The sequence below is a fragment of the Notolepis coatsorum genome (genome assembly GCF_963971535.1).
Source record: "Notolepis coatsorum genome assembly, chromosome: 17".
Lineage (NCBI taxonomy): Eukaryota > Metazoa > Chordata > Actinopteri > Aulopiformes > Paralepididae > Notolepis > Notolepis coatsorum.
The window spans coordinates 56,092,259-56,104,282 of record NC_140181.1 but is presented as its reverse complement, the minus strand read 5'-3'; the positions used below and the strand labels follow the sequence as shown (position 1 = coordinate 56,104,282).

General features: G+C 41.1%; 1 protein-coding gene across 2 annotated transcripts in view; it reads left to right on the top strand.

The window, feature by feature from the left end:
- Positions 1 to 11,536, top strand: part of mfn2 (mitofusin 2) — an 88,661-nt gene extending 77,125 nt beyond the window's left edge. For both annotated transcript variants that reach the window (XM_084333324.1, XM_084333325.1), the window contains exons 16-18: positions 1,976 to 2,172; positions 5,525 to 5,659; positions 9,372 to 11,536. In XM_084333324.1, the coding sequence (XP_084189450.1) occupies positions 1,976 to 2,172; positions 5,525 to 5,659; positions 9,372 to 9,441 (402 nt within the window). In that variant the 3' untranslated portion in view covers positions 9,442 to 11,536. The remainder of the gene's footprint in view (positions 1 to 1,975; positions 2,173 to 5,524; positions 5,660 to 9,371) is intronic.
- The last annotated feature ends 488 nt before the right edge of the window (positions 11,537 to 12,024 follow it).

Here is a 12,024-nt window from a genome sequence, read left to right as displayed (position 1 = left end):
TCTTTGAGATCAATATTTCAAAAATCTGTCATGGCAATCATATTTCACCCACGGAGACTTGACGGGTGCTGCAGATCTCCTCTCAACTCTCCAACGGTTCAAGACCGCCATCTGGTGGCCAATCAGCGAATCGCCAAAACCGGAAGTGAGCGGCCGGAAGTGGTGCTCACCCATATTTCGTCCGGCTACTCGCTATCGCTCCCGGGGCTCTTTCTCGACACACTGGATAATCGATCGGTTGCCCTAACTCAATAAACAACGTTATTTGGACATATATAGAATTATACAACCTGGAACTGGACCAACTAGATCGACATCCCATAATAACGATCTTTTTGCTCCAGTAGCATCGCCCAATGCTACGAGGAAGCTGCGGTGAGTTTCAGCGTGTTTGATTATTATTATCCATATAAACTGCTCTGATCTATATATCGCCCATACTACATAAATTATTTAACGTTGGCCACGGACTTATAAACCCCCCCCCTCCGGTCACCAGCAGATGATGAGGCATGACGTTTAAATTTTTTATCTGACATCAATCGGTATCAAACTACATTTGATGATCTAATATATGTATTTATGGCTATAACTCACGTTCTGCAGAATGCTGCAGAATACGATAAAAACATATTTATACTTTAGACCGTATTTTAGTATGAATATGTGAATGAAAAAGTTGAACATTGCTACATCCTAAACGATAGATGCTTGATGTTGAATGGGCCATAGTAATGTCAATTTAGCAATACAATTAAAAAAGTTATAGCCCTGCAAAGAAGGGGAACATCTCCATAGACTTACAGTGGTGGCAGAGAGGTGATTAAGATCAGAATAATCCCTGGCAGATAAAGGGTTAATAGGGCTGGGAATCACCAGAGGCCCCACGATACCATATTATCACCATACTAGTCACCATATTGTAACATTGTGATTTATTACCTTTTTTCAACTGCAGATTATGTCACCAACGGAAAACTTTACCAACATCTGCAATAAGAATATATATACATAATTTGTTTTATCTAATAAGATAACATTTTCAGTCTGTTCACCTCATTCCAATAATTTTTATTGCAGCAAAATGAGATTGTCAAGCAAAAAAAATTATAGAAATCTTAGTTCTATTGACTTGTTCTTGTTCTATAAATACGTGAAAGAGCGCTCCTGGGTTAGACTCTGGTTAGAGATGGCTCCTGGTAATACTGCACCCTCCAGTGGTGTGGGCTTGTTGTTTGCCAGAGTTGTTCCCCCCACTTGAAGTTATTTCTTCTTTCCAAGTCATATTTTACCTTTACATGGAGTCATAGACACACTGACCCGGCTAGGAGCTTTCAAGACGCCCTGAATTATTGTGTAATGTAAACGCATATAAACAGCAACTTTACTAATGCTCTGGGTTCAAGGTTAGACGTAAGGGACACATCACTGCTCATCATTAGTGTGGCTGACTGTGTTCATACAACACTGGTACTGAGACTAACATCTTACTCTCTTGTCTTAGATAAACACCTGGTTCTTCTAATCTAAGATGTTAATTGTCTGGAAGGCATGTCGGCCCCTCTTTTTTTGCAGATCCGACCGCATTCAGTAATACATACAGTAACGGCTCAGTCCAACAACAAATTGATTCCAGTTATTTTGGCAGGTTCTTCACAAAGGCTTACATTTTGTCCATGGTTAAAGGAATTAAAGTGTACTTGAAAGAGTCCTGTATGGTTGTTTTCTTCATCACTACCTGGGTGGATGAATTGAGATGAAATCATAATTGGCAAATTTGATGGGACTGATTCACTCAGCAATATTTTAACATGGCTATTAAAACCTTACACTGTAAGTATTGGTTCACAGCATTAAATTGATTAACACTTTTCATTTGGACTCAATTAAATGTGGACGTTAATTTTCTTCGCAATTATATTGTAACGACCGGGCAGAACCTAACCATCTAACCCACCTCCCCTCTTCCCTCTAGGTCTGGAAGGCGGTGGGCTGGCGTCTCATCGCCCTGTCGGTGGGCCTGTACGGCCTGCTGTACGTCTACGAGCGTCTGACCTGGACCACCAAGGCCAAGGAGAGGGCCTTCAAGAGGCAGTTTGTCGACTACGCCAGCGAGAAACTGCAGCTCGTAGTCAGCTACACCGGATCCAACTGCAGCCACCAAGTCCAGCAGTGAGTGGACGCACACATACACACACACATACACACACACACACACATACACACACACATACACACACACACACACACACACACACACACACATACACACATACACGCATACACACACATACACATACACACAGACAATATAACCTTTGGGGTGGATTTCACATGGGGACAGGAGTTTGAAGACTCCCAAGCAGAGATGCTGCAATCATGACATTTTGTAACAGCGAATAGTCTCGCATATAATTGCGATTAACGATGTAATCGTCTCATTCGTCTTACATCCAAGGTGTGGCCGCATCAGTGAGGTCATTATGTGACTTTGAAACAAGACACACGTCGCTCACTCTGCTACATTGCAATGATAACTTCCGAGCAAGAAACGAGCGTCTGTAAACCTCAAAGGGTTTGTGGGCAACACTAACCTCTGTGACCTCTCATGCACACTGAAACAGCATCTAACCTCTGACCTCTCATGCACACTGAAACATCATCTAACCTCTGACCTCTCATGCACACTGAAACATCATCTAACCTCTCTGTGACCTCTCCTGCACACTGAAACATCATCTAACCTCTCTGTGACCTCTCCTACACACTGAAGCAGCATCTAACCTCTCTGTGACCTTTACTACACACTGAAGCAGCATCTAACCTCTCTGTGACCTTTCCTGCACACTGAAACAGCTTCTAATGTTCTTGGACTTGACTGCATCAAATTATGTTCTTGGACTTGACTGCATCAAATTATGTTCTTGGACTTTACTGCATCAAATTATGTTCTTGGACTTGACTGCATCAAATTATGTTCTTGGACTTTACTGCATCAATTTATGTTCTTGGACTTGACTGCATAAGGACCTAGAATATCATCTTGTTAACAGAATAAAGCTGCCGTAGGCAACTTCAGAGAAATTAACAAGAGTGAATAGGCTTGAAGAGTGATGCAGGGCGTGCTACATTTCTGATGGGCAGGTAAACTCACTCTTGAAACTCATTCTCATCTCTTAATCTTCTCTGTAATCTGCCAGCTCTTCTCTCTATTATTTATTTCTCCATCCCTCCCTGTCTTGTTTCATGTCTGTCTATTAATCTATCAGGCCTATGCCCTTAACACGTGTGTCACTAGAAGGTTATATATGATGGGGGGCGACAGTGGCTCGGGATGTAGAGCAGTCGTCTTGTAATCCGGAGGTTCCCGGTTCGATTCCCGCTAGGGCTGGGCGATATGGCCTAAATATGATATCACGATATTTTCTGACCTTTCGGCGATACACGATACACATCACGATGTTTTTCTTTTTTACCCCAAACAATTCATTATGAGGCTTACCAAGACAGTATTTGAGTTTGCAAGCTAACATTAAAGACAAAATAAAATACCCATGCATTTAGCATTTTTATATTAGATTTAGATTATTAGATTATATATTGCATATGAGATATTATATGATTTAGATATGAAATATGATGAATTGAAAATGGGGGACCCTGATGTAAACAAGACTAAAGTCTTTCTCTGGTCTGCATCCCCTTAACAATTGTATGTATTGAGCTGTACTGTACCCATTCTGCAATATGTTAAAGTTTTAAATCAATCAATCAATAAATAGCATTTTAGCATTTTTATGAAACTACTGTATATATGTATGTCTCTAAATGTTTTGATGAATTGAAAATGGAGGACCCTTATGTAAAAAAGCCGAAAGTCTTTTTCTGGTCTTCATCCTCCTGTACTGTATTGTACCCATTCTGCAACCTTTTAATACAGTTTTCATTCATTCATTCTGACGGAAACATAATCATTTTGATTGACAGTCGAGTCTGCCAATGACGTCACACCGCTTGCACCCGCCCTGCTGTTCTTAGCACCAATCGGCAAGCGTTATTAGTTTTTGACTTCCTGAATGTCCCGTGTGCTGAACATCAACAAAGCTACTAACGTTAGCTCCCCGCGGCCGTCGAGTAGGAGACCAGTGCTTCACAGGATGACTAAATGAGGCATAATGATTTTACTACAACGAATGTTATAATAAAAGCCTTTCCATACATCTGTCTGATTGAAAACTTTATTAACAGACCGCGGAATGGGCATATCTCAGCACAGGCTGAGATATGAACGAGTAACGTGTGGACAGATTGACGCGACACAATCCTCTTGGGCAAAACATCACGATATCCACGATACGTTGAAAAAGTGTATCGTTAATGAACTGTACCCGATATTTATATAATATCGTCATATCGCCCAGCCCTTCCCGCTCCTCCCGGGCAGCGTGTTGAAGTGTCCTTGAGCGAGACACTTAACCCTAATTGTAAAGCGCTTTGGATAAAAGCTGCTATATAAATGCAACCATTACCATTTATATGTTGGAACCAGATGTAATCTCCCCAGTACATCTGAATGGCCTTGTTGGCGCCTCTCACACACTCAGCTCCCTGTAAACCAGCCCTGTTTGCTGGCTTAACCACCAGTGTTATCAAATGTTAGTTAGCTGGTTAGTAGTTACTACTGTCTGCCAGCCACACAACCTATGTAAGCGGTGATTGACAGAAATAGGAAGTGATGTTTTTCTCTGTACTGCTCAATATTTCCCCCTGGTGGTGAGATTGGGAGCTGACAAATACTTACGAATGTAATTTTCCCCTTTTCCTTTGATTCATTACACACATGCGCAGCGCACACAAACACCAACAACATGGTCCAAGATCCAAAGACACAGTCCAAGGTCAACATTTTAGCCAGAGGTGTGTGCACATAGTAAAGACCATGAGGACAGACATGTCTACCCTAGGTGGGGGGTGCTAGCTAAGTGCACTCCGTCACAATATTTTAATGAGACCTCTCTGCCTACATCGTGTTCTCCTACATGTTCCTGACTGAAGGGCAACATGGGTGTTGCGTCTCTGAGAGCCACTCAGGCCCTGGGGCACTTTTAATTTAAAAACTTTGATTTTAAAAGCTTCCTTGATATATATCGGTGAGCATATTGGTATCAACCGATGATAGTGATTTTCTTCATGCATCGGTCCGATGAGCAAAACTGGGCCGACATGAACAACTGATGATTATTTCTAGTTTGTTTGTAACGTTACCTGCACGTGACAATGATGCAGCACAGGATCCTGGGCTAACATTGTTTCAGTATGTATAAAAAATACTATGTACAAAATTAGATCGTTATAGAAATGTGTTTATTTATTTATACAGTTCATATCGACAAATGCTTGGTTTTATATTGATCAGTGACATCTTGTTTTTTTGGGCACACTGGGCATGACATCCTGTAAAGTGAAATGATTGTCAGACAAATATGATCTCCCACCTAACCTGCCTGTATCTGGTCTGTTTCAGGGAGCTAGCGGGCACTTTCGCCCAGCTGTGCCAGCAGGTGGACGTGACGAGGCAGAACCTGGAGGATGAGATCACAGACATGAATAGTAAGATCGAGCTGCTGGACTCTCTGCAGAGCAAGGCCAAGCTTCTCCGGTAAGTCGGCCCTCACTGGACCCATTTATGGCTGTCGATATTAATGCATGTTAATGGGAAATGCGCTTACGGTCTTCTCCAGAGTCTGACAAGAAGATATATACCAATTTCCTCTCTGTGCGTTCAGTAGATATCCATCTTCTTGTTCCATCTCTAAGCTATGCGGCTGCAAGCTAGCCTAGCGTAGCACAAAGGAATGGAAGTGGATACGGACCACTATGGGGCGACAGTGGCTCGGGAGGTAGAGCAGTCGTCTGGCAATCCGGAGGTTCCCGGTTCGGTTCCCGCTCCTCCCGGGCAGCGTGTCGATGTGTCCTTGAGCAAGACACTTAACCCCTAATTGCTCCCGATGAGCAGGTTGGCACCTTGCATGGTTGCCTCCGCCGTCGGCGTGTGAATGTGTGAGTGAATGGGTAAAATGTGAGTAACAAATTGTAAAGCGCTATATAAAAACGCTGCCATTTACCACTAGCATAAAAACTCCAGGGCCCTCATTTATCAATTTTTCTTTGAAAGAATTCTATTTTCATACGTAAGCACAGAATTTAGAATGTGTGCACGCACAAAAAAAAACGGGATTTATCAACCGTGCGTACGTACACGGGTCATACGCTCTTCCGTGTTGATAAATACCTCTTTGTTCTACCGTCAATGCTCGTGCATGATTATCCATATATGGTCATGAAACACCCCCCATGGGATGTGAAATAATGGACTGACCCGAGCGGAACTCTGAGAAACTTCACGGGAGATTGTTCACTGAGGCGCTGCCGAACCAAGAAGACACAACCGTGTGTTATGGGATAAATAAAAGGCTGACTTTTACACGGTGATGTCAGATATCAACGGCTCCCTAAGACCATTGCTGCAATTCTGCCTGGACAGCTCAAAATACTAATAAAGACCGTTCGTTGACCACTGTTTGGCGTTGGTGGTGTGATTGATTGATTGAAAAGTTTATTAACAGATTGCAGAATGGGTACAGTACAGCTCAATACATACAATTGTTAAGGGGATGCAGACCAGAGAAAGACTTTCGTCTTGTTTACATCAGGGTCCCCCATTTTCAATTCATCATGTGTGTGTCATTATAACCGTGCTGTAATATGAATGCCTTTATTAGTTGTGTTCGATTGGCTATAATATGATTTTTAGAGGCATCTATTTTGAATGAATGAATGAAAGCTTTATTTAACAGATTGCAGAATGGGTACAATACAGTACGGCTCAATACACACAATTGTTAAGGGGATGCAGACCAGAGAAAGACTTTTGTCTTGTTTACATCAGGGTCCCCCCCTGTTGTTGTCGGTATTAGCCTAATACCGACAACAAAATAGATGCCTCTAAAAATCATATACTATTAGGTAGAGTTGTTCCGATACCGGTATCGGAAATGCCGCCGATACTGCCTAAAATGCTGGTATCGGTATCGGCGAGTACACGTAAATTCTAGCCTCCGATCCCATGATGTAATTTATCTCCTGCCGAGTCCTGCGGAGAGTGAGGATTATAAAATGAACATGTTTTAAAGTGTGATGCTGTGTCATTTTAACAGCAGATACACTTTCTTAAATTCCATTGTCCCCGACAGTGCAGTGTGACGGGGAGCTCGGACGGGAATCGGGATGTGTTTGGCTGGTGTTATGATAGCATTAGCTGGAAAGATAGCTAGTTGGAACAACATCCGCTTTTAACGTTACATCAAATCAGATGATCGCCTGTCCTTTCTCCAGGACCTAACACTGTCCGTGACCGTCTATCAACAATAATGCACCCACGGTGAATTGTATTTAAGTTAAGTAGCTACGGACTAGCGTTAGCTGACTATTACTAACGTTATCTTAATGTCAATGCGGGAAGGCGAGCTAGGTCAGTTAGCTTAGCTTGATAACGTTACCGTGTCTAAAGTTGGTGCTATTCACATAATCCAGCAATAATGGCTGCAGACCTGCAAGCAAAGTACAGCAAGTGCCAAAGGATAAGAGTCTGAGGCGGAGTTTCAAAAGAGAATGTTGAATATTTATTTTGCATCAAAAATCACAACATGAACGTTCTATCTGCCACTAGCTTACAGACTGAATAGGGTATATCTGCAGAGCCACTGAGTAGCGAGTGCAACACCGTTTAATGTCCGTGTGGATCATTGGAGTAGGGTATATCTGCAGTGCTGCAGCCCATACTCATTGATTAATGATACTAATACAAATCTATACAATCACCTGTTGTTGAATAAATACCATACGTTCTAGTTATTACTAAAAAACAGTATAACAGTATCTGAAAAAAAAAAAAGTATAATTTATATAATTTTATTTTATTTTATTTTTTTATGCACTGGTATCGGATAAATATCGGTATCGGCCGATACCCAAAGCTTAGGTATCGGAATCGGATCGGAAAGGGAAAAATGGTATCGGAACATCTCTACTATTAGGTAGCCTATATTAATTACATATAATAGCAGCCATAGCCTACATTATGCAACAGTAACTTGCGCATACCAGTGTATGCGACGGACCAGTGTATACCTTATATCATATTCATATAATAGTTAACTCTATCAGCATACCAGCATGTAATACGTTCTGAGTGTGTATCTACCTCAACTCCTTATTATTTCGCGCATAGATTGCAGAAATACGGGAACGTTTTGATTTATATTATTAAAAGGCTTTGACATTGTAAAACTAAATACGTGGAATTCTGTAAGCATAATACAAGTCATATCACCCACACGATATATGCTCTGTGTCCAGAGCATGTATGCTTTTCATTCATTTAAGACACATTATTGCAAGGGTTTTGTAATACACATACACCTCATTGCAATGCGTTTTTTATTCTTTCTTATACAGTAGGAAGGGGGAAGAACATTATATCGTGGGTGTTCATAAGACTTGTATTCTGCTTACAGCTTCGAAATTCCACTTGTTTCGTTTAACGTAAAGCCTTTTAAATATAATCAAAACGTTTCTGCGGTCTGTGCGCAAAATAATGAGTTGAGTTACGCGGAGCGCAGTCAGTACACCCCGTATATTCCGATAACGCTATAAACCATGCTGCATTCATTTGGAGAGAAAGACCTATTATTCCAAATGCTATTTATAGGGTTTTGACCATAATTACACTACTGTTGCTATTTTACAATGAACTATAATGAATTACGGTTCATACAGAACACGCCAGTGTTGAATCTAATGCACAGAAGCTTATTTCCTTGTTGTAATAATATATTCTACCAACGGGCGCCAGCTACGCATGCTCTGGGCTGTGCATAGACATACGCACAAAGTCAAGTTCACGTTCAAATAGATAAATCCCACACTTTGCTTAGAAATGGTCGTACACACGGGTTAAGCACATATCTGTGCGTACGCAACGTTGATGAATGAGGGCCCAGGAGAGGTGTTTTTGACACTAGCTGGTCTGTATCCGGGAGCTGGAACCAAACTAGTTTGCATTGCATGTTCTATTCTATATTCCATTCTAAATAATAGAATATAATTCACTAATGGTGAATTCATATTTATATTTTGGTAATTAGATATTATATGAAATATGTTGGGTATATTTAATATAATATTAGATAAATAAAAAACGTTGTCAAAACGCCTGATGTCCTCTCTACTAACTTTAAACCACATATTCTCTAATCTTATCAAGCTAGCTATACCTGATGTTGTTGTTGTTGTTTTTCTGTGTATTCTAGGAACAAGGCGGGCTGGTTGGACAGCGAGCTCAACATGTTCACACAGCAGTACCTTCAGCAGGGTCGGTAAAAACAACAAAAACACCGCCCCTCCAACCCTAGCACGCCAGTACCTCTCTGACACCAACCCCTGGACACACAAGGACGGAGAGGAAGACACCCCCTCCCCGTGCGGAAAGACCAACCACGTTCTGTGTACGCCAGAGAAAGAGAGGGAGAGCTTTGTTAGCTAGACAACCATCCCACCCCTCACCCCTCCTGTCTCTTCTCCTGCTGCCATCTCTCTGTAGGTTTACGATCCTTGCCGTAGCTTCTGTCAGTTTAAAGGAGAACTCGTTTTTTTATGAGTCTATAGAGAAAGGAAGGTGGGGAGAAAATGGATTTGATACCAAAAGAATCCGTCACATGCCATATTTGACTCGTCGTGAGAAAAAGCGTGCGTAGATGATTTGGTCTTTTAGTTTTTTTTGTATATTCTGAGACGACGTAATGCCTTTTCAACACGGGCCGATAAGTGCCACCACTGAAGAAATGACGGCCCATATGATGGGATGGAAGAAAAAGAAAAAAAAGGACGTTTGTCTTTATGTGAATGGTTTCAATAAACAACTGAGGGACAACTAAGTATTTATTCCTACAAGCGTACTATCGGCTAGGTGCGAATCTAGTCCCCTTATTCCGAGTCTGACCCCCCCCCCCCCCACATATTGGATGTATAGGGGGAGTGATAGCCATTTTGAAATAACTTTTCTTTTGTGGGGGGGGGGGGGGGGGGCTAGGCTAGGCTATCATTATTAATCAGTGTCTGACGGAGGAAAGAAATAGTATTTATATATTTATCACTGTCTCATTGTCCTTCGAGCTGTTAACTTGTATCACCTTCCTGAGAGATCACAGTTGATCAAAAGTCGTGGTGGTTTAATCCTAATCATCCTGCACTATTCGTCGGATGTCGTGTTGTCGGGGAGAACCCAACCGTCTTTGCCTAACCGTCGTGGGTTATAAGATATCTGACACAGCGCTCGCATGTTGGTTTGACATAGGAAGCTAGCTAGACAAACACTCCCCCGCGGATAGTTTTGAGAGGCTCAAATCCGAGTTGTGGGTCGGCGCTCAATATTGCCCGCTTGCGCCACCTGTGTAGGATAGGTTCCACTTCCTCATTGCACTAAATGGAATTCCAGGGAAGGAAGTGGGAATAAACCGGCTATGCTACAGATGTCCATGTATGTAAGGGTGCCATTGAGACGGGGAGTGACAGACAGATAGGTGTGATAGTTCAACGTTAAAACTCTTAACCAACCCACAAACCAGTCTGCTCCACCCAGTCTATATATTTAACCACCACACAAACCAGTCTGCTAGAACTTCTGCTCCACCCGGTCTATATATTTAACCACCACACAAACCAGTGTGCTAGAACTTCTGCTCCACCCAGTCTATTAACCATCTACTAACATTATTTTTTGCAAATAATGTTCCTTTTTAACATACCAGGCATTATTACCACTACAGTTGAAAAGGCCTATTAATCCACATGTAAATGCCTCCTCTCAAAACCTCAATGTCTTCTGAAGAATCACTAGTCGCAGCTGATATTCTGTTGTATAAAAAGTCATAATGCTTTTATTTTACAGTTCGGTTCACAAGGGTTTGGGTCGGATTTCTTTATCAGAATGGTGGGTGGGTGCCATGCTGGGTGCCTATAACTATATCTATATTATTGGGTATAGTTGAATTATTAATAAATTTAATTAGTTATTAGATAAGGGACACTAATCAAATCTACTTGTGATTATAAGGTGCTTGCTGTTGTTAAGCTTGTACTTTAATCGGACTGCAAAATAAAGCCACGAGCATAATGTCGGGTTATGGATGTGCCAAGCAAGCAGGAAAGTTAGTGGGAGATTTTCTTCAGAGTGAAGACGTGCACTTTATATTCTGCTGCTTTTGTTTTGTTAATTTTCTTTTTTTTTCTTTTTTTTACACTCGCTGTCTCTTTTCCTTGTCTTTTTTTTAAATGCAAAAAGAAAAAGTTTATCAAATGTTTGGCAAGACATCAGGAGGTTTGAGGAAGATTGTATGTTTAAACCTGCATGCAGTGACTGTTGTAATGTATTGTCATGTTAACTGTTAATGTGAATAAATAATAAAGGTTATATGCAGCCAACAAATTTGTTGTAGTAGAATTATTACATTTGTATTGTTTAAATATTTGTTTAGTAATCATTCATCCATAATCATCAAACAATTATTGATGAATGAATTTCATTAGAAAGATTTTGGTGGGTCCAAAATAAATCCCCTCCGTACTTCCCATTGTTCCTATGTGGAATGCACCTGATTGGATAATAATTCTAGTGCCTGAATGTTATCTGTAGCACCTTTAATTTTTGTCACTCTTGATCAGGCTTTCCCAACTTGTTTAACATACATTTTTAACATCTTATTTTTAAATTAGCCTTTTGGACTGCATGGAATGTCACTACCTACCTGGCATCTTGTATAAGTTACCATTCATCAGCGTGCAGTTAAATCTGTTCTCCTGAGAGAGATATCATTATATGTCTCCTTAGAACAATAGAAACACCCTTATTTACATGTACTTCAAAGGGATGTTCTGACCAAATGGCTTCTGTGATTTCAGACATTC